General features: G+C 39.9%; 1 protein-coding gene across 12 annotated transcripts in view; it reads left to right on the top strand.

Annotated features, from left to right (window-relative positions):
* Positions 1 to 22,118, top strand: part of CARMIL1 (capping protein regulator and myosin 1 linker 1) — a 292,788-nt gene extending 270,670 nt beyond the window's left edge. For 4 of the 12 annotated variants that reach the window (XM_037842691.1, XM_037842685.1, XM_037842682.1 and 1 more), the window contains 6 exons: positions 2,821 to 3,250; positions 6,516 to 6,597; positions 7,614 to 7,826; positions 11,474 to 11,614; positions 14,589 to 14,738; positions 21,034 to 22,118. In XM_037842691.1, the coding sequence (XP_037698619.1) occupies positions 2,821 to 3,250; positions 6,516 to 6,597; positions 7,614 to 7,826; positions 11,474 to 11,614; positions 14,589 to 14,738; positions 21,034 to 21,170 (1,153 nt within the window). In that variant the 3' untranslated portion in view covers positions 21,171 to 22,118. Of the gene's footprint in view, positions 1 to 2,820; positions 3,251 to 6,515; positions 6,598 to 7,613; positions 7,827 to 11,473; positions 11,615 to 14,229; positions 14,255 to 14,588; positions 14,739 to 21,033 lie in introns of those variants that run through there. The other 8 variants (XM_037842688.1, XM_037842687.1, XM_037842684.1 and 5 more) reach the window with 7 other exon arrangements.
* Positions 22,119 to 23,872: the final 1,754 nt, after the last annotated feature.

The raw sequence follows: 23,872 nt of genomic DNA, 5'->3' as shown, positions 1-23,872 counted from the left end.
CATAGCTGAGTATAAGATATACTGTGATTATATTTCCTTTCCTATACAGCATTTTATTTCCCCTGGAGTTAATTGTCCAGTTTTTCCTTTGCTTAGTTTCTGTATTCTTATCACAGATTTGTCTTAATTCTCCAGTAAATGATTCAGTCTCCCCTAAGTACATTCAAGTATTCTTGGGTTCTTCTCCTTGGACACATCTCACGTAACTGCCTCTCACCAGCTCCAGTCTGGCCCATCCTGCTGCTGTCATCCTGGGATCTCCCTCCACCATCTTCCAAGGGATTCCCTTCAGCTCCCTCCTGTATTGTTTTCCTATTTCCTTTGGCACATGTTTTCCTCCTCCCTGGTTTACTCCCTTGTTTTGGTGGAGTTCCTCCTCTGGTTGCTTTCAGAGAAAGGAAGCATGGAGGTAAATTTGTGAAACTCATCTGTCTCTCATTTTGGCTAATACTGTGACTAGGTTTAATATTCTAGATTGGAATCTATTTTACCTAAGAATTTTGAAAACCCTGCACAATTATCTTCTAACTTCCAGTGTTGCTGTAACAATTGAGTGTCACATTGAGTCCTGATCTGTTGTGTGTCACTTTTTCCCCCTTCTTCTCCAAAAGTGTTTGGGATCTTCGCTTTGTCCTCAGTGCATTCATATTTTATAATGATATGTAAGTCATGGGGTGGGGGTGGGGGTATTGTCTTTTGTTGTTCTTGTGTTTTTGTTTTTTTTAAGCCAATTTTCTGGGCACTCAAGCCATTTCGATATGGAAATTCATATCTTTTGGCTCTGGAATTTTTTTTTAATTACTCTTTCATTATTTCTTCCCTTCCTGGTTCTCTGCACTCTTTTTTTCTTGAACTTCTGTTAGTCAAATGATATACTCTACTTATCTACTAATTGTCTTACCTTTTCTCTGTTTTTTCTTTGTCTTTTCCCCCCTACTTTTTGAGATTTTTTTTTTCAAATAAGCATTCTCTTATTTTTTATTTTGAAGTACTTTCAAATTTAGAGGACAATTGCAAAAATAATACAAACCCCATAGAGAGAACTGCAACGTATCTCTACCACTACCCCCCCAACCCCCGCTACCCAGATGTACCAATTTTAATATTTTGCCACCTTTGCAATATAATTCTCTTTTTATATCTATATCTATCTATCACTGTCATCTATCTCATTAGTCTGTCACCTTCTTAACATTTGAGATCAGAGTGCACACATGATACTTCTTGAACACGTAATACTTCATGTACATTTCCTAAGAACAAGGATGTCCACTTATGTTATCACCTTAAGTTGCAGTTATCAAGTTCAAGAAATATAATATTGATGTAAAGCTTACATGCTAAGAGATTTTAATTTGTCTTCCAAACATAAGTTTTTCATTTTTGCTATCACGTTTTAACTTTATACTTGTTTCATAGATGCAGTACTTTTTCTCTTTCATGTTGAAATGGAGCCGGGCAGAAGGGCTTCTGGGAAGTGTGTGGTGGGGCCTGTTGACTGTTGGGCTTCAAGTAGGATTATGTTCTTGGACCATTTTTTGGAAAGGAGGGGTTCCCTTGACTGTCAGAATCGTTAGGGATTTTTCTCTTCACCTTGTCTGATTTCCCAAAGAGGAAACTGTAGTGTCTTATCTTGGGCGCATAAACCTGGCCACTGTATTCTGGTAGCCAGCATGAGAGGAAAGGGCTGGGAGGCATCACCATTCAACATACAGGCTTCCGTGGCTCTCCCTGTCTTCACCATAGCACACCCACCTCAGCTGTGCCCCAGATCCCCCAGCTCAAAGTTTCTTTGGTTCACCCTCCCCAGAGAGTAAACTTGAGGTGGGCTCGGGACAGTCATCTAGCTCTGTAGTTTGAGAAGAGGATCTAATGGTTTCTTCCGTAGACTTTGACCAGTCCTCCTCTTTAAGTCCCACCTTTACTTCTACTTCCAGAAGCACCTGTTGTTTCTAATTCTTGAGCCAGTGCAAACTGGTTTGCTTCTGGATCTTCCTTACTGATGGTTTAGGTTTCAGTGCTCTGAGATCCTCTAAGATAGTTATCACTCATAGTCATTTTGGCTTTCAGATTTTATTGTTTTTTGTCTTTTCCCCTGTGCCCTTCTGCATTTATTTATTTTTTTATCCCTTGCTCTGATTTTTATGGGGAATCATGGGAGCTAAATGGTGTTCACTCTGCTATCTCTAATTGAAAGACAGTTGGATAATCTATTTCGTTTTTTCCATGCCTACTTCCCAAGATTTCAGAGTATTCTCTTTATGACAGCCCGTTACCAAAGCTCACTATCTTTTCATTCTGTTTCCTCTTCAGTGATACTACATTTAAGCAAGGATCCAAATCTTTGTTTGGATTGAGCACTAAGGGTGGAATCGCAGGTATTATCCAGTGACTGGAAAGATTGTTACCTGCTTATGGGGAGACCTGGTCCTTTGCAGTGTCCTCTAAATTAAATAAGGCAGGCACCCAACCTTTCAAAGAGTGAAGCCAGCTTTGTGGGAATTTTTCACAGGTAGAGAGGCACTGGACTAGAGCTTTTAAAAATGAAAAAAAACTCACCTCTGCTTTTTAATCCTACCACTAGCATCTTCAGATTCTCATTCTTACTTTGTATGTGCCTCAGTATCCTCACCTGTGGATATGGTGATACTATTCCATGTTCATCTTTATCTCCTAGATCCAGTGACTCAAATCAGCATTTTGAAATGCTTCAAATAGTTGCTGTATGAGCACTAATCTCCATGTTTATAGGTTGAATGATTTCTGTTGGAACTTACCACAGTAAAACCAACTATATTTATGTCTTGGTTTCAATTGCAGGAGACTGTCAACAAGAGGCTCAGAGTCCCATGAGCTTAGTGAAGGAGGAGATGAAAAGAAAAAGCGAGATTCTCGGAGAAGTGGCTTTCTCAATTTAATCAAATCCCGATCCAAATCTGAGCGGCCACCAACTGTCTTGATGGCAGACGAACCCTCTTCACCAAAAGGGGCAGTCAGAAGCCCAGCTGTGGACACAACCAGGAAAGACACAAAGCCAGCTGAACACAATGGCAATTCCGAACGGATAGAGGAGATAAAAACTCCTGACTCCCTGGAAGACAGTCAAGTGGAAGAAATGGGGAAATTGGACCGGAGTGACAGCAAGAGCAGCCCACAGGGAGGGCGAAGGTACGGGGTCCAAGTGATGGGCAGTGGTTTGCTGGCAGAGATGAAAGCCAAGCAGGAGAGGAGAGCTGCTTGTGCACAGAAGGTAAGCAAAGGTTTTTGACATGGGTGTCTTTGTGGTTTTGCCTCCACTCATTTTTTTATGGGTGAGAGTGGTAAAGAAAGCCTGTTGGTTAAATAAAAATCCAAAAACAAAAGACTTATAAAGAATCTGGATCACAGACGATGAGAACAGGGCTGTGTCTTCCACTGGGGCACTAGAGCGTCAGAGAGTTTGAAGGTAGGTCATTGGCTGAGAGTCCACGGGCTTTTTCCCACCTACCCAAGTAAGTGCCTTCTGTGAGTGTCATGGAAGCATGGGAGAACTGCGCCAAGCAACACTCAAATCCGGGAGGAGTCTGAACCTGCTGAATCCAGATTGAGTCCTAAGAGTGATTTGAGTTAGGAGAATGGAGAGAAGCAAATAAAATATTAAAACCTAATTATGTAAAGGCAGAATCTGTTTTTCAGTTATTTTATAAGTTATTCTCCTTTTCAAAACTAAAAATTCCTTGCTATACACCAGATTTAAAAGGCTAAAGGAAAAAAAGTAAAGGTATAATTATAATTAATTGAATACTTGTCCTTTGATAAAAGTAGTTGATTGCTATGAAGAAAAATTTCATAGTGTAATATAAAAATTGCTGTGTGTCCCCCAAATCAACTTAAAGTATAATTTATTCTTTGAACCTCTCTTTATAATATAAGACATTTTTTTCCCATTTCCTTTTTACTTCTATTTTCTCCAGCTACTTGAAGGATTGCATCCTATTGTCCTCACAAAGATTAATATACCCATGGTTAACCCAGGTTTTGGTTTCCATGCATTATCCTGAGAAGGGGACTAATGCCACATCTATTTTATCTGAAGTGTCAGGAAAAAAAAAAAAATAGTTTACCCTGATTAATTTTCAGAAAGTAAATAGTAAAGCATACACCAGGTGTGGTGGGTTATTTTACTTCTAAATTAAATCTCACATCTATGTGTTTTTGCAACTGTTCTCCCTTTGTTCTCCCAACCTTATGTAGCAATTTCCTGGTCACAGAGCCCTCCTAACTCACTACCAAGCCTTAGAAAGAACAATTAGGAGGGGGCAGTTGTTTAACAGTATTCTGCTCATTCATCAGCGGAAGCTGGTGTGGCCTTCACTCTTCAGAATTCTGGATAAAGACCTCTGCCACATCATTGGTGACTCAGGCTCCCAAGGAAATGTTTACATTTTAATAATCTGTTTAATGGAATTTCCTTACAACAATGAATGTGCCATTTTCATTAACGAGCTCTTTGTTTAATCACTGTTTCCAGTGATGAACCACTCCTTTTGGGGGGAAGATGAGAGGTGCTAGTGTTTGGGGTTTTTTTTGTTTTTTTTTTTTTTTCATTTGCTTTGGAGTCGATACATAAATTGGCTCAAAGTAACCAAATCTGTATGGTTTAGTATTTGTAGTTGCTCGAGGCTTACACTGATGAACTCCTAGCTCCATCTAGTGTCTGTTTAAAACAACAATCATAAAAGTCCTTTGAATTTAAAATTCAGACCAGGCCTTGGGATTCTATCAGATCAATAAATAATAAAAGAAAGTTTTTTTGAAAAATACGCTGTAGAATATTTTTCCCTAAAATACCATGATTGTGTTTTTTTAAGTTAGCACCATAAGCAGCATATCAGTATACAATTAATATTTTTTAATGGTGTCTTCACCTTCTTCTTGAGTAACAAGTAACTCACTTTACATTATTCACACTTAATACATGTACTTAAAGAAATAGAAACTAAAATAGAAATAGAAAAGGGAGATATGGCTTTTATCATTTATTAACAAGGAAGTATAACAGGTATTGGGTGCTTAGAGAATATATGTTTTCTTACAGTATATATGTACCATCTGCCCAGCCTTTTTTTTCCCCCAATGCAGGCAAGTCAGGCACTGGGATACAAAATTTAAGGAGATATTCACTGTCAGGTGCCAGCCCTGCACTTGCATGAGCCTGAAGGCGAGTGTATCCTTAAATTCTGTGCCATGGGTGCCTCGCTTGGCTCACCCTACTTCCAGCCCTGTTTAAAGGTTGCATGTTGGGCTTTTGTCTGGGCATAGGGCACACATGCCCTGCTTTCTAAAAGGCTATTAACTCTAGGACTGGGCAGGATGGGTTTGGGGACTGGTTAGGTCCAGCCTCTAAACAGCTCTGGCTCATGGGCTTAAGCATGCCCTGCTGTCCTGGCTGGGACTTCGTGGCTGGTCACAGTCCTGCAGACATTGTCCCTGGTGCAGAAGGCTCTGTGAACAGCCCCTGGCACGGTACTTCCTTTCCGTGGCGTCACTTTTCCACTGTGATGTCAAATAATGTACCTGCTGTAGTCGTAATTCCCCTGTACACATTTCTTGGAGACTTGCTCAGCTCCCGCTGTTAAGGAGAGTGGAACTTCTGCAGGCTTGCTGAGTGGACCCTCAGCATCCCTGGCCTGGGGGTTGCTCCCTTCTGATGGAGCCGTCACTCCTGGGAGTGTGTGGTCGCAACAGACCAGTAAACCCAGTAAATAGGTCAGATCTCGACTCCAGTTTCAAGTAAGTCTCCCTACATCATCAAAAACAATGTGAAACTAGGAATTGGCAGCAAATATTTACTTTTTTTAGGTTTGTCAGAAGCACAAGATGAGCAGGAATGAACAGTCCGAAAGCTGGGCTGTCTTCGGAGCATCGTCGTGCATCCTGTTCTACTTGGCTGCCTCATTTTTTATTTTTAGACAGTATTTGCCTTCTTAAAAGTAGAGCTGTGTCTCAGTGGCAAGGAAGACCCTGCCTATTTCAACCCCCCTTTCACCTATTATATGCATTGAGATTGGGAAAGGTTTCCACTGCCTTTAAAATTTGAATTTTGGAGCTCAAACGTAGCGAGGGTCCTGTAAATCTACAGAGTATAAGTTTCCCCACGGCTGGCCCTGGAGAGGCATGGAGCATCAAGGGCTACGGACCCGCACAGGTGTTCAACAATGAAAACAGGAAATGTCACCGAGCCCACCAGCTGCCCCAGACCCCATGCACATGTCTGATCTGTAGGGAGCCTTCTGTGGAACTGGCCACACTTCAGACCACAGGGCCCTGACTGCAAACACAGCCCAGGATGTGTTTCTCATAGCTTTGTCCCAGCAGACAAGCCTCAGGGAGGCAAACATGGCAACTTCAGTCATGTGACAGTGGTAAAGGCAAGGAGGCATTATTTGTTGTCATTTATTTTCTGCTTTGTTGTTTCTCTTACACATTAAACAAATGAACGCTTTGGGGGGTGGGGGGGTGCTTGCATTTTCTAGAAGCTTGGGAATGACGCCATCTCCCAGGAGTCTTCTAGCCTGCCCTTGAGCAGCACAGAACGGTTGGATGGAAGTGGAGCAGGTAAGTCAGGCCGTTGGCTGTCACCCCCCTGAGGAAAAACACTTATCTTCTGGTTCCAAAAGTCACGTGTGATCGAAAGGAGAAGAATAAAGGTGGGAGGCAAGAATTCTTGTTCCCAGCCATCACCTAAAAAACACCTTCTTTCACCTCACCTAGTTCCTCCTGGACAGGGTGCCTTTACCAATTTCCCAAGAGGAGGAAATTCTGATTATTTTTTTCATTCAGAAGAACCCCCAAATTGTAGACATTTTCAGGTTAAAAATAAAAAGTGGGCCCATGGCTAGTGTTTTAAAAAATCAGCATGTATAGTATGTGGAACTTAGCTCTTCTGTTCAGTATGAGGGAATACTCTTCCCTTTTAGCTTGAGTATCAGAGAGTATATCTTTGGGTGCTCCAATTTCTCAGATGTAGTAAAAGAATAAGATACTTTAGATGGGAAGTATTTGGAAAGTGACTTGTAAATGGCTTTTTAGGAGCTTCATTTTGCCCTTTAAAGTTTTCGTGCCTAGCTTTAGTACATTCATGCGGTAAGAATTGGAATGTAAATCAAATTAAACCAGCTTATTTATGCCATTGTCTGGTGAAATTAAGGCAGTGATAAAGATGGAGGGAGGGGATGGGATGACATTTCTGGAGAGCCCTGTCTGATTATTGTCCAGAATTGAGGCTTTACAGTTGGTTATACACATACCTCCTGCCAGATACGGAAAAGGTCTTCAAATGCATTAAGAACTCCTGTTCTCTTTGTACATTGTTATGGAGCTGGTGCATTAAATGTGAGCCTTGTCATCTCTGCAAAGTCAGGTGATCAAAATAGTGCCAAGTTCATTACTTTTCTACAAAGAATTTGTCTACCACCAGCGTGTTTTGATTCTGTTCTAAAATACCTGTTTTGAGGAATGACAGTAAATGATTAGAGAAACTTGTACCAGCCTTTTCCTAACTCCAAATTATTGGTCTCTCTGACTTTTGACTTTTAAAGTCGGCGTGCATTTTGTACCCATTTTCATTTTAGTGCCCAAACTGCACCCAGGTCTTCCAGAGAACCGTTTTGGTTTGGCAACACCAGAAAAGAATACCAAAGCAGAACCCAAAGTGGAAGTGGGCCCCAGGTCTCGGAGCTCTTCCAGCACACCTACCAGTCCGAAGCCCGTCCTTCAGTCCCCCAAACCCAGCCTGGCAGCACGGCCTACCATCCCGCAGAAACCAAGAACCGCCTCACGGACTGGTAAGGGTTTCACAGATCAGGGAGTCACATGGTGACCAGGTGGCTTCCTAGAGTTGGCTGGATCGAGACTCCACAGATGGTTTCAAGGGATACGGGTGAACCTGTGTATGGGGGAATTCTACAGGAGGGGACATGAGAAACCTACCAGAAGCTATGAAAGTGATGAGTACTGAGGGCTTTCTTTATTCAACATGGAGGCCCACTGTCGGGATCTGTCCTTGATGTCGGGCTACAGGTTGCAGGGGAAAACAAAAAAATCAGTCTTAGGTTGTGTTGACTCATTTACAGTGCTTGATAACAGTTTTCTCAACTCTATTTTCAGAGTGTGCAGTCCCTTAAAAAGCCTGCAATTTAAGGATCAGGGTCACAAATGGGGAAAACATAAGTTTGTTTTTACCCCATATTCTGTGAAATATCAAAGGTTTTAGAACAGGGCTTGAAAAACTATGGGCCTGTTATTGTAAATAAAGTTTTACCAGAGCAGGGCCATAACCATTTATGTACATATTGTCTGTGGCCACTATAGATCTCTGTAGGCAAAATTGAGCAGTTACAAAAGAGACCCTATGTCCCGCAAAGACTAAAATTCTTACTATCTGGCCCTTTATGCAAAAGTTGTCTGACTCTTGGTTTAGAAAATCTAATGATAGGAAAAACTTTAAAAAATATCAGATGTGGATTAGGCTTTGCTTTATTTTCTCTCACAACTACCCCACCTCCCTCTCAAGTCTTGTTTTTTTAGCTTTCTAATAAAGAAATTTTCAAATATATACAGAAGCAGAATGTATACTGTCATGAACCCCCATATCAGTTATTCACCTGTATGCTTTAATTTCTCATGAAAATTAGGCAAATAAGGATGGAAACATATAGTCAGATTACGCTCATCATTGTCATCATGATGTCATAGCTTGCCAAGGCTGCTATAACAAAACCACAGAACTGTTTGTCTAAACAACAGGAATTTACTGTCTCACAGTGTTAGAGGCTGGAAATCCAAAATCCGGGTCTTGGCAGACCAGGCTTTCTCCAGTGGTAACATTCTCGTGGTAGCTTCCTAGCAATCAGTCTTTGCCTCTGTCACATAGTGGTCTCCTCCAGTCTCCTACTTTGGATTCTACTAATATTGTGTTCAGTTTCCTCAGCTTATAAGCTCCCCAGTCATTGGGTTAAGGCCCACTGTGATTCAGTTTACCCATAACATTGCCAAAGATCCAATTTACAAATGAGTTCACAACACAGAGACAGGGTTAGGACTTGAACATGTCTTTGAGGGAGACATGATTCAGTCTACCGCATAATATTAGCTGATCATAATTGACTCAGCTTACTCTGTGCCAAGCACTGTTCTAAGTGCTTTATGTGGATGAACTACTAAAATCGTCATCACAGCTCTATTATACAGATGAGGAAATGAGTCACAGAGATATTAGGTTTACTAAGTCACACAGCTGGTAAATGGCAGCCAGAGAGTGTGACACCACAGCTCTAGCGGTATCCATTCTGCTACCCTGCCTTTCCCTGATGGGTGTGCTATTTGTAACGGAGGATGCACAGTGCGTCATATTAATTCATCAATATGCAGATGATTTGAGGAGAACAAGCAAAATAAGGCAGTATCCCTTGTGCCCACACTTATTCCACTTCTGATCTTTCCCATTTTCTCTCATACATTCCTTTCATCCACCCAGCAGCCAGCTTGGTCGATGTTCCCTGGTCTTCACAGCCTGTTGGCCCTTCTGGAAACCTGTGCATAGATTCAAAGAGAAGCCGCAAGGAAAGGATCACTTTAGGGAACTGAAGCAAATTACTTGGGACTTAATCTAAATTCTTGGTGATTCTACCCAGTTTTTTTTTCACAAACCTAATAAAGTTCTTCATGAAGGGCGTATTAGTCAGTGTTCTCTAGGAAAACGGAACTGACAGGATGTGTGTGTGTGTGTGTATGTGTGTGTGTATATACATGTATATTATATAAATATTGGGAGTTTTTTAATAAGAATTGACCCATGCATCTGTGGGGATGAGCAAGTCCCAATTCCCTAGGGCAGGCCGCAAGCTGGGAACTCCAATGAAGGTTTTCAGTAAATTCCCCAAGAGCAGCTGGCTGACTGACGTAAAGATGGAAATTCCCCCTTCTGACTGCTGCGATCATCACTTCTTCTTTTAAGGCCTTCTACTGATTGGATGTGATGTTTCTCATTGCTGAAAGCAATCAACTTACTGATGACTTAAATCCATGAAATATCCTCATAGTAACAATCAGGCCAGTGTTTTCTTGCTGCTACATGAACTTAACCATCACAGTGGGGAACACAAAAAATTTGGTGCCAACAGATTAGCTTCATAAGAGAAGGAGTGGAGAGAATGGAGGCAAAGACAGTTTAAATTAAAAAAAAAAAAAAAAAAAAAAAACTATGATGACTACTCAAAAGGAGGCTCTCAGCTTTCATTGTCAGCTAGTCATGACTCTAATCGGAAGTGAGGAGACAGCTCTTATAAAATGAATTTAACCTAGTTTATAAAGTACTTTGGCTCCTCAACTGCAAATGCTTGAATGTAAAACTAGTTGGATTTCCAATATTCTGTTGCAAAAAGTTTAGGTTTATTTACCAAATGTGTTAATTTATTTCTTCATACTTAGCATATAGAGAATGATTTAACAAACTGTTTTTATAGAACTTGAGAGTTCACAGGTAATTTGAAATACACCATCTCATTTCCTCACCACAGTTCTCAGAGATAGTGAAAGCAGGTAGAGCTGTTTTCACTACGTCTTGTTACATCCCTGCCTATATGATGAAGCAAGGGGGAATCTTGAATTGGAAGTATAAGGCTGAAGAGAATCTGGCTGTACAGGCTGTGTTCTACACAGCACATATACGTACTCACACCTGTGCACTCACATACATTCACATACACACACAGTTGAAAATTACCTTGCTGGTAAGAGAGCAGAGATGATGAGGTTTTTTTCTTTAAAGGAGCACTATTTAGTTAATCCTCTCAGTTAGAGTGAAAGAGCACTGGCTTTAGAATTAAAAAAAAAAACAAAAACGAAAAACTATGGAGTCCTGGTCCTAGTTTTTTTCCAGAATCTTTTTAGCTTAGCAGGTCATTTAAGTATTTGTATAGTGATTGCCAAAGTCCTTTCTGGATCTAACAGTTCACAATGATTCCAGGTTATTCTTAATGATCACAGTATATGTGTATATGTGTGTAAATAAATGCCCACACATGCATAGCTGCACATATATGTGTGAATATATTAGGAACACTTCACTGGATTTGACAGCATGTAAAGGCAATGGTTTTAAAAACTACATATTTTTTAAAAACCAAACGGTTTTTTTGTTTGAGGCAGAAGGAACATTTGGTTTGCTTACAGATCCTAATTTGCAAATATCAGTGCATTGAAATTCTGTGTCTGCAGGATAGACACACATCTGTGCCTAGCCTAACATAAGTATTAATTATTTTTCGATTGTAGATGGATGTTACTTCATTAAGCAGAAACATGAAACTAATTTCTAACAAGAAAAATTCTGTGATAATATTTTTTACTAGTCATTTGTATTTAAATTAACCTGGCTTATGTTCTTGGAATCTAATTTGTCAGTTTGATTTACATGTTTGTGTCTCCATAGAGGACATCCCAGATTCTCCATCTGGCCCTAGTTCCCCTAAAGTTGCTCTTCTTCCACCTGTCCTGAAAAAAGTTCCTTCAGACAAGGAGAGAGATGGCCAGAGCAGCCCTCAGCCCAGTCCCAGGACATTTTCCCAGGAAGGTAAGAAATTTCTTCCCTGGGCTAGTTCTCCCCAAGGAGAGTCATTTCAAAAGAAAGTAATTATTCCTGGACTTAACTGATATCTCAGAATTTGTTTAAGTCAGCATCTCTTGGATTAAATTTTGGGAGCCAAAGTAGTTTCTTAGTTCAAAACTTGATTCAACATTATTGACAACATTGGATATTAATGAAGGACAATATGCAGAGATTGGAAAGCATAACTGAGACATCTAGCCCAGAGGTCTAACTTTGTAAGTCATTATTGCTGCTCCTGAGCTGGCTCCTGGTACGTTAGGGGCACCTTAAAAATTATTTGGTAACTCATTTGATGTTTGCTGTAGGTTTCTAGGTCCCATTATTTCCAAGAGAAGCTTGTGGTAAATCACGGTTGCTGTGGTTGGGGAGCAGCCTGCCCAGGCCTGAGAGACCAGGTAGCTCATTGTGCTTGCTCGCTCATGAGGCCAGATGGTTCTCATTCTCAGAAGCACGTCACCTGCATGGACACTCTTAGGGTGTCATAGCTCTGGTTCGCTCCTTCTCATTTGCTGGAATAAAAGCAAAGAAAGATAATCCTGTGACTTGAATATCCTCTCCTAGAATAAGATCGAGTTGTCATCAGTGATGGCTGGGTGATTTCAGTAGCCCCGCCATTTCTTTTATCTACCTCCTCCATTCTTTTAAATGCATAATAGACTTTTGGGTCTGCCCTAAGTAAAGTATAATGTTAATGCTGCCTTTAAGCACCTCCTATACAGAAATTCTAGGACCACACAAGTCATCACCAGTGTGCTTGATGGCTCTCATTGTGGTCTGGGGTCCTTTTGTTTTATTGTAGATATATCTGATGTCTTAGAATACTTTGGTCTCTCTGGCTCTGACATCTTCCTACACTGGCCTATTATTTTCTTCTATTATTAATAGTAGTCTTCGATTGAACATGTTTCTGAATACTTTATGGCTTGAAAGTCTAATAAAAAAAATTATACTGTCTGCTCTCTCATACTATTCTGCAGATTAATTTGATGGGTGCAAGCTTTATATACCTATTGGCTATACCAGGATTGTGACCAAAGCTGGAAAAAACCCTTCTGTCAAACAGGGAAACTAAAGTCATCAAAGATATCTGGCACAATTTTCTTTTGCTAAAGGTGTTGAAATGCAGTATACCAGAAATGGGTTGGCTTTTACAATGGGGATTTATTAACTTACCAGCTTACAGTTCTTAGGCCATGAAAATGTCCAACTCAAGGCATCAACAGGCAATGCTTTCTCCCCGAAAACCAGCTACCGGCGATCTTCAGCTCCTCTCTCAGTTGGCCAGGCACATGGCGACATCTGCTGGTTTCTCCCTTCTCTCCTGGGTTTTGTTGCTTCCAGCTTCTGGCTTCAGTGGCTTCCTCTCTCAGCTTCTCTGGGGCTTTTTTCTGTGTTTTATCCTCTTACAAAAGAGTCCAGTAAGAAGACTGAGACCCACCTTGGATGAGGTGGGTCACATCTCAGTTGAAATAACCTAATCAAAAGGTCCCACTTACAACAGGTCTGCACCCACAGGAATGGATTAAAAGGACATGATTGTTTGTGCAGTACATTTAGCTTCAAACTATCACAGGCACCTATAGGCATTTCTCATAGAGTAAATGAATAGAGGGTTCAGTATTATAGCCACTGCCTTTGGAAGTCTGAATGTAGAAGGAGGAACATTTGGTGGTTCCATATCAGAGTGTCCAGATCCAGGAAGTGTCCCTGAGAGCCCTGTTCTCATCACATAGCCTCTTTCCATTCCTACCCTCCATTTTTCTCCTTTGCATCTTTACTTGCAAGGAGACTTTGAAAATGGCTTGAAAGAGTCCTTTTAGAGAGAAATGGGAGGCAGGAAAGAGGTGGTAGTGGTAAGTAGGAATATCCGTCTTGTCTAGAACAATTGAAATATTGAAGATTAAAACAAAAGACAGAAGGTTATATAAAAAAAAATTAACGTTTTTGGAAAATGATGTTTTCTAGATGCATATGGATGACCAAAAGAAAGCCTAGAGTAACCCATAGACCTAACAAGTAAGAATGTATATCCTAGACCTTCTCTGGGTTAACAAAGTGGGTAAAATAGAGGAATGCCACTAGCATGCCTTTAGCTGCTGTGGAAAAGTCCTGCATTCTTTCCCCAAGAATATAAGAAAGAGAATGAATTGCTGCACAAATATTTCAGAGCTTCAGGGATAGATGTTTGATTCCCTCTCTTACTCCCCCAATAGCAAATATTAGGAGTTGTTCATGCCCCCTATCTTTCCAGCTGGATGGTAGGTATGGTAGACCTGTGGATGGCATCAGTTTCCCATCTGGGGTCCAAGGAACAATAAACTAACCACAGAGATCATATAGATGGTATCACTGTGAATTGAAGTTGGACTGAAAATACACATGAGGTTTAAGAACAATTTGTAAGTGCTCAAAGTGGTAAGATCTTGACTTCAGTTCATGAATCAGCTTTTCCACTGCATCCGCTTGTGAGCCCTGTCTTTTTCTTTAGAAAATGTTCCTGATGTACTGTTTCCTATTTTCTCGTACATTGTTCATGCTGGTTACTCCATTTCCTTGTTCTGTGCCTCCCTTTGGACTAGCGTGCCCAACTAATTTCTGAAACAGGTAAATCACTATGATTCTTCTGAAGTATCCCATAGTGAATGTGATTTTCATTAATTCATCATGGAATCAAAATGGTAACACTGGGGCTTTTTTGTTAGTATCTTTTTGGGGCAGACTCAAAGCTCACCTCATTTTGCACGACATTTCCATAGTGTTGGCTGTTGAACTCTGTAGACAGGGGCATATGTGCCCAGGACTAACACTGTAGGTTCCTTGAATCCTAAGTGGGGTGGGTAAAATGATATTTAACTTTAATATTAATATTTTTAATATTTATGTTGACACACTGATGTATTTGCTAATATAAAGGGTAAAATGAATCCCTTTTCCTCAGTAGTGCAAAGAGGAGATTATTACAAAAGAGATTCAGATCATGACAGTGGCAAGCCTTCCAGTAGAGGGAAAAGATCTTCAAAACTGTACTCCACCATTGCAGAAGAGGAAGTGAATGCAATTGGGCACAGGAAGTCACAGCCAACAAATGGTTAGAGCCTTCGATTATCATCCCTCACTGACCCAAAGCTTATGAACTGGCACTAACAAAAATGAACTTCATTTGAGTAACTTCTGTCCTGGAACGGGGAAGGGATTATTCATAAAACAGATTTTTTTTTTCCATATGGCAACAAGATGGTCCTTCCATTTGGAGCAAAATATATTGACATGATAATTTAAAAAATCTAAAATTAGAAATTCTATGAGAAGGATTAAGTTACTTTGGAGTAGGGGTGACTCATCCTTTCAAATTTTTGTGATTGTGTACGTTTTTTTTTTTATATTGGGAGGTCATACCTCCTAAATCCTTTCCTTTATAGCCTTACCTTTCTGTTAGGTTTCAGCTGGGATTAGATCCAAAATTCTTAGAAAACAGTTTAGAGCCTTAGAGAATATTGGCGTAATACCTTGCATGCACTCTTTATGGAAAGGATCAGTTAAACAAGTCAGTGGCTATAAACAGACTTGGTGTCGTGTACAAGATCTTCCAGTGGTCATTTTATGATCCCTTAATAAGAAAAGGTACTTACTAACTTCTCAACCTTTTGGAACAATTTATTCTATTTTATGGCAGTTACTCTATGACTTCTGTCTTCCATTTGGCCCTATAATAAACTCTTTAATGTTCTGTTTGGGTAAGACCAGTCCTGGGAGACAAAAAGAAATAGTTCAAATCAGTTTTAACCTCCAATGGGAAATTTTAGAATAAGGCTTGCTACCTCAGAATGGAATTGCTTTTTCTGTAACTGAGAATATCAAATATTTTGATATATGAGATTTCCTTCAAGGACCTTTGACCTTGGAATGAAACCTTTTTCTTTATGTAGATCTTTAATTTGTCAGTGGTTAACATGTGTGTGTTTAGGCTCCCAGGGATTATGTGCATGACCCAGCATTTTAGCTATAACTTCATGCCCTTCACTGTCCTATAACAGCATCTCATAACAAGTTAATGGGAACAACCTTGTTATGGAGATAACTTATCTATTGCAAAAGGAAAAACTATTCTCAAACTTCAGCATTTTATTACTGATAGCAAACCTCTGGTGACCAATGTCACAGCTTAATAGCCTAGTGAGTTTTGATACCTCAGGGAACTGCTGGTAGGAAGTGCTACCCTCAGAACCTCCCTTGACATGGACTTAAAAACAAAAACAACAACCAAAAGCACCCAACAACTACCTAATAAGAGCCACAACGTTTGGAGCCAGCCTTCTAGGCTGACCTGTGGATAAGCCATGTGCTCTGGCTTGCCCGGTGTCTTGGCAAACATTAGCTTGAGTTAAAGACGTGACCCACAGCATAAAGTAAAGTCTATAGCTCACGTAGGGATGGAACATTCTGTTTGGGTCAGGGAGCACCTGCTCTAGAGAAAGACTGACTTGGTCCTTCATTTTTAAAGGATTTCCTGTGTGGTAGACTTGTTTATAGACAAACAATTACAACAAGTCTTCTGTGTATGAGATTTTCTCTGATACTGCCAAAAATGTATTATCTTCAAGTCATAAAAAAGTTACGTAAATAAACATCTAAGACACTTTCTGAAGAGGTGGAGTTATTTTTGAGAATATTTTAAATCAGAAGCTCTAGTCTCTGTATTGCCTCTTTTCAATAAGGATACCCCAATTAATATAAATATTTCTAGATTCCAGAAATTTACATTTGAACTACTTTATGAGTTAGGTCATTTGTTATTAACCAAGTACCCTTAATGCAATGTTCCTTCATCCAGAGGCTCCTAAAAGACTTTACACAATGTATAAGGCTCAGAGCCCACCCCAACCTCCAAATACCATAGCGATCCTTCAGTAAGGCATTGAGTTCTAGTCACTAAAGGATAAACACAGAGATGAGCCAAACCAGAGAAAGACAAGCAGAAGAAATTCTATTGCATATATTTCAATAACTCCAGGACCTTTTTGGCTTAAAATTCTCTCTGTGATAGGCTGTGTCAAATTTTTGTGGAATCAAATAGTACCATCTTGTATTTGCTGTCCCACCTTGATTTATTGAAATACCAACAGGCACCAAAAAGTAACTTTTACAGGAGCATCAATTAAATTAATTTTACATAAAATAATTTTAATTGTGTTTTGTTAGTGCCGATTCCTAGCACTTGACTGTCTTCACCTGTGAGAATTGCATAGCAGTCTGCTTTCTGAATAGTTTCTGGTTAACAAAGCAATTCTGTTAAACCATGGTGTATATTTACCTTTAAGTCTTTCGATAGTAGCTTTGTTTGCACGAACAGCTTTCCTATATTCCTAAGTCATGTATTCATGGAACAAACATAGGCTGTTTTCAAAGCATGCTGCATATTTTTATCATGACAATTATGCTTTGATTGTGTGGCTATTTTAAAATTGACAGATAAAATGTTTTTATTGGAAATATTTGTAACCGCGTCTTTTGAATTTCTTATCATTTCCTCTGTACATTTAATTAGAAGCTGTGCTATTTCCATTGGAATATATCCTATTTTCTTGAAGAAAAGAGTTCAGTTTTAGCTCTGTATGCCTTGTAATATATCCTGTTAGTACAGGCCATCTGATTCTGAAATTCTTTTTATGTATCACTACCTCTTCTACAACCCAACCTGAAGCCAACAAATACTTGGTTGGGGCTTATAGTCTATAAACCAGTGCTTTGTTTTACTTTTTTCTACCAGATCAGAGTTCTACTTCCCTATCCGAGAGCGCTCTGACTCTTGGCCAGAAAGTTTAAAAAAAAAAAAATCAGTGTCAATTACTGAATATTATTTTAAGGTCATCATTATGTTTCCTTCTAAGAAACAGGGATTTCTGTGGAACTTAAAATGGAGAAAAACTCAAATTTTCATGTGAATCTCTAATTCTGAGCTTATATGCACTTTTCAGAAGCTTTAAAATAAGCCTCCATATGTCTGTGTATGTGTGTGTGCAAAGTCAAATCATCTTCAAGAATCACAGATTTCATGTTTGAGCCTCTCTGCACCAATTATTGTGAATACGGAGGGAATATTTGCCTTGAATAAATTACTTGTTCACTTCCCTGAGTATCTTTTATATATTAATTTTAATAATACATGCAGTGGGAATAAATCTGTGTATAGAGACTCTCCAGCATTTTGTATAAATGTGTGTTGAAGAAGTGTAGCAAAACAACCTGAGTTTTCCTAATCTATAAAAGTCAAGCATTAAATCAGGCTGCCTTAGAAGAGGTCCATGTAAATTAGTTTAAAAAAATCTGAATTTTATAAATATGCTAAAATAAATCCTGGAGCTTTAACTTTCAAGCAGTCATAAATTCTGTTTAGATCATCCATTAATGGACACCTGACCAAACCTACTTTATAATTGTAATGAGCATCCTAATTCTATGCAATCAAATAGATGCTGCCTGGGGACTGGAAAACAAACTTGACACAGCATTCCCCCTACAAAGTTGTTTATGCCAGTAATATAGGCTAATAGGAAGGCAGGGTGCTGGGAGATCTAGGTGCTTTGTTTTCCAAACTCAAATGCATTAATTGTATGTCCCTTGGTTTCACTCTGCCTCTCTGTGAATGATGCCTACGTACAAGGCCAAGGATATATCAGCCTGGTGTAAGTCTCATTATCACGTTCACAATAGGTGGAGTCTAATCAGTGAAAGGGAATAATAGACTTAGCATGAATTTTTAAATAGTGTCACTGGAACACAGCAAAATGTTTGACAGCCCTCTAGAAAGACCATGTCATCAATTCCTCTTAGTTAACTATGTTGGAGAAATAGCAATTTTGCTTTTACTGGTACCGCATCTATGTCACCAGCCCAGAAACCAGCTTGTTAACCTAAGGTTTGCTTTATCCCACCCCTAACCCAGAAGCACAGTGTGAGTGACTCAAAAGAATCAACACGTGGGTGGAGATTGAAGGACTGTCCCATTTTTGCAGGGAGATCCCCCTGTTGGATTTCTCTGAATTTCATTCAGACCTGCAATCGTGACCATGGCTCCTCAGGTTATCTCATTTTCATTTGTCATAAACGTTTATGGTTCCATGGATTTTTCCATTTTTAGAGAGTATTCTGAGGACATACGAATAACATGATATAGGATTTCCAGGGAGCTAAAAGACTGGGAAGGGTGAAAGTTTTATTGTTATTTTTTTTAATTTGAAAATTAGAGCAAAATATTTGCCCTTAGAGACAAATGAACTATGTATCATCCTATTTATTTCTTCTTTGAACCTTCAGTGTTGGAAATTTATTTTGAGTCACTTAATAAAGAACAACAACTTATTTTGGTTTTAAAATTGAATGAAAAAAGTTTTCTAGCAGATACCACTAGTAATGTTATATTTTTAGGTTAGATTTATTACAAAGTGTCTTCAAGATGAAGTTAAAATTATGGTAAATAAACTTCGCCCTATTCTTATGTAAGCAGAAATTGAGAACTTAAAGAACTGTTTGTGTATTGTTATCAAATTGATTTTGTGATAAAGGGCAAAGTATTTATAGAAACTTATTTACCTCTTTTCCAATGCCTGGATTATTAACAGCTTCCAAAGGACCGATCAAAAAATACATTTACTTTTTTCACTCAAAACAAGCTGTAAAATAAATATCAATTATATTATTTTTTTGTTGTTGCTTTTTTCCCTCCACCTGAGAATTTGCTCAAAGTTTAGGTAAGAAGAACACATAATTTTGAAAAATTAATTTAGTCTTCCCATGAGGAAAATTTGATGTAGTTTACCTAAAGATTTAAATGTTTATTGTCTAGAAGTCAGTATCTGGTCCTGACAATCTTAATGGCAAGGGAAGTACTTTTTTTGTTGTTGTTTTTTGTTTTTTTGTTTTTTTAATTTTATCTTGAATAAATTCAAACTTACAAGAACAGTTGCAAAAACAATACAAAACCCATACACAGAACTCCAGCATACCCTGACGCCCCTCCCCCGATACCCCGATCCACCAACTTTAACATCCTGTCACACCACCATTTCTTTCTTTCCCTCCCTCCCTCCCTCCTTCCCTCCCTATCTATCATCCATCATCTAGGGAAGTACTTTTTTATGTTTGCCTTTTAACTATTAGGTTTAATGAGCTTTCACTTCCTGAAATGACCTTTAGTGGGTTAAAAATAGCCAGCTCCTGGCAGAAGGAGGTTTTATTTACCATGATTTTAAAATCAAAGTGATTAGAAGCATGAAATGAATACTGTAGCTTTTCCAGGACTATAACACTGTGTTCCTACTTGGGACATTTCCATTTCAGAGTGATGAGTAGTTGTACTTCTTTCAAACCACACAAAGTGTGTGCATTTGATATTTTTAGCTTAAGTGGTGTTTATACAATAGACATGGTGAGTAATATTTAAAAGCCCTTAATAGCTGTGCTGGGGTATGGCGTTTGAACGTTTTCCCAAGGTAGGGTAGGGTAGCAGTGAAGCTTTGCTCCCACTGTAAAGAACGTAGGCTTTGGACAGACAGATCTAGTGTTAAATGCTGGTTCCATGTTTTATAAAACCTGTCCTATAGGGAAGTGGCAAAGGGCAGCAATAATTAATAATATAGAGAGTGCCTGATGCATAACAGAGGCTCACTTACAGTAATTATTCTCCCATCATTACCTTGTAAAGACTCAGTGCATCCTTCATATTTATATGTAATTAGGACAGGCAAAAATAATGATAATTCCTTTATCTGGAGGTTGGCTCCAAAAGGGCTCAGTGTACTACAGGCAATATTTAATTCATTCCCACAAGACATTAAAATATATCCGTCTCCTAGAGAGTGGAACTGAAGTTATATGAGACATAGAAAGGTCTGACAAAGATTCCTGGGGACTTTCCCAGTGTCCATATCAAAAGTAGGGATGACTAACCCTACATGATCTGCAGAAGGCATCAAATGGAACATCTGTCCAACCAGCGCCTCCTCAGGGCTGTTTGTCCTGCTCTCTCTGCCGAGCGAGGGAGCAGCTATGATTGAGGATCTCTCCTCCTTCCTGGCATCTCCCTCCACTCCCCCACTGACCTCGCTCTGGGGCCCTCACCCTCAGACTCAGTTGTACCTATGAGAGATTCACCCTCTCATAGACAGGCCTTGGTTTTTGTGTTGTCTTGTTTCTGATTGTATCTGTTTTTGTTGGTTTGTTTTTCATTTCTGTCTAGAGTCTCTAAACATAATTGGTAAAGTTTCTGAGAAAGTTCACTCTGAACCCCCCATTTTCAGGGCCCCTGCATCTCGCCCCATTACTGGCCAGGCGTCTGTTGTGATCTTGTTAACCAACAGCATAACTTCCTTCCCTTTCTGTTTCAGCCTCAAGGAGAAGCTGGGGCCCCCAGCCCCATGAGTATCAAGAACGAAAGCAAGGGTCCTCCAGCAAAGATGGCCATCGAGGCAGCAAGTCCAGCGACTCTGGGGAAGAAGCAGAAAAAGAGTTTATTTTTGTGTAAAGGTGACCCATGCAGAAGTCTTGTGCAGGACGCTTTTGTCAGCCATCAGAGAGGACCTGGGGGCAACACCTCTTCCTAGGGTGCTGTTCTCTTGGTGCTTGCTTTCTTTTCTTTCAGTCTCTTCCTGTCTTCTTCCCTTCCTCCTTTCCTCCCTTCCTCCTTTCCTTTTCCTGAGTATAGAAACAGATCCATTTCTTAGGTAATCAAAGCACATTTGTTTGGTCTTTCTCCCAACCCTTGGGATTTGATTTCTAAACATTATTCCTATGCCTTCGACTTAAACCAGCAATTATTCCATGGGCCCTACTTGAATTTCTCTGAGGCAGCTGCAGATTGCCCTGCAAGAGGAGTTTTTTGGAGGTAAACGAAGTAACTGCACAAACACATAAGTGACACCATCCAGCAGACTCTGTGGGGTACCTGCTGAGTGTAACTGTGTCAGATCTGCCTATGACCCGTTATAGCAATTTACTCTTGATGTATGCAATTGCACATTGTAATTATATTAACAGAGCACACTAATAAATAATTTGTATAAATTATATATATGAGATCTTGGGTTATGGTTTTTACATTCTCCCATGGGGAACTTCTTCCTTCCTGATGTGGAATTGTACATTTAGCACTTGGTCGGTGATCTTTGTGTACCATCAACAAGCACAGCTAAGAACAGAGTGAAAGAGGCCCACGGCTGGTTCTACCATGTGCCCAGAGTAATGATGTATATAGTTGACTGGAATGAGGTTTTATGAATATTAGTGGTTTTTGAAGGCCTTTAATTTCCATCTGCATATTAGCTTTTAATGTGTGATTTTGAAAGAATACTTTGACATCTGTAAAAAATCAAAATACTACTCTTTTTAAGACATTTCACAAATATTCACTTACATTGCAAGCTGAAGGGATTTTATTCATATGTATATTTATACCAATAAAAAATGATTTTACAAGTGGAATTTTGACTTTCTCCATTGACTTTTTAGTTGGGATTGTGGTGGTGAACTTTGTTTTTGTTTCCCAAAACCAGAAAAATCACAGTTTCCAGATAATCAAACTGGAAGCTGTTACATTCAAAATAAATGTAACTTGCTGATTCCATTGCTTACACTCACTTTTGGGAGAAAGAATTTACCAAAGGGGTATAGAAGTATGAGTTTGATCCAGCTCCCATTGCTACAAATTAAGGGTCGTCCAAGGGATGCAAATGTGAGCAAAGTGTGATTTGAAGAGTCGCAAGCACTGTGGTCAGCTTTTTGGAAAAAAGAGTCATAGAATGTGGGGCATGTGTGGCATGACTATTTCTCCCTGCTCTCATGCCTGTAAGTAGAGAGAGACTGAATGGTTTGCTGCCCCTGTTGATTCCATGAGGCTGGGCAGTGCAAGATTGTTTCTTCCAAATGTAGTCTCTACTGTCGTAAATGCTGATGGGAACAGACATCTCAGTGGCTGTCATAGTGGGAGAAGCATTAGAGGACAAGAGTGGGCTGGTGCCTTGAGCCAACAGCCTGTGGGGAGGCAGGCACACAACCCAACTGAGCAGCACCACTGATAAAAGAGCATGGAAAAGGAATTTGTCTGTGATGCTCAGGAGGTGACATTTGTGCTAGGCCTTGAAGTATTACCTTCATAAAGACTGTGTCTTCACAGTTGTATCCCCAAGAAATGTAATGAGTGACCCATATTAGACCAACAGAAATGGTGGGGAGATCTAGAAAGTGAATGCTCAGTCTAAGAGTAATAAAGTTCATGTTCACTTAGAAATGCCATATGGTAAAAATCACAGCTACTATAGGTTACAACCTCTCTCTGGGTTGCAGCATAGGAGCTATCCTTGGAGGGAGAGTAGGAGAAAGCCAGATAGTGAATATCCTTGGTGCTTTACTAAGGAGTTGGAACCTTACTCCATATGCAGTAGGAACCATTGTATGTTAAGCAATAGTGTAATCAGATCTTGGAGCTATAAAGAGAAGCCCTCTGGGGTGGAGGCAGGAAGTCCAGTGAAGAGGTTAAGCAAGAAGTCTCAGTTCTGTTTTTTCTCTCCTGGTGATGGCCAGGAGGTGTCCACTCAGATGCCCCTTCATGAGAACCTGCTTTGGGGATCATGGTTGATTGACGGCCTCCCGCTGCCACACCTTCAGACCCGCTGCAGTGATCATGCTGAGGCCATGCTCCCCCCCTGCCCTGGCTGCTCCCAGCCAATGACTGAGCACATTAGGGCTACTTGAGCCAGGCCATTCCTGCCCTACACAGGCTCCTCTAATGGGTAATTTTTGCTCCAGGGCTCCCATTGACCTGGCCAAAACTTTCTCAGAGTTTGATCTGAAGCTTTTCCTACCCAAGTCTCTGTTCCATCTTCCCGCTGTGCTTTCACATGTGATCAACCTGCATCATGGTCTGAAGTCTCTCCCTGCCTATTACTCCCTCCACCTCTATCTCACAGGCATTTAATCTCCTGCAGTAGGATCCCATCCTGGCATCTGCTTTGAGAAGCTCAACTGACACTTCCATTTCTTGTCACCATCAATCAAGTTCAAGAGTACAGAAGGAAAGGCAGTTTTATTACGTGTGTCTACTGAGCCAGAGGCTCAAAGTGTGTGGTCTTTTTTATGTTTGTTTTGTGGATATATTAGAATTTATAACGTGTCTCTAAAAGAAAAGTGCCCTGAAGGCAGAGAATGGAATAATTTACTTCCTTTAGGACT

Source organism: Choloepus didactylus, chromosome 7, assembly GCF_015220235.1.
Source record: "Choloepus didactylus isolate mChoDid1 chromosome 7, mChoDid1.pri, whole genome shotgun sequence".
NCBI classification, from domain to species: Eukaryota; Metazoa; Chordata; class Mammalia; order Pilosa; family Megalonychidae; genus Choloepus; species Choloepus didactylus.
This window is presented reverse-complemented; position numbering and strand designations above follow the sequence as displayed.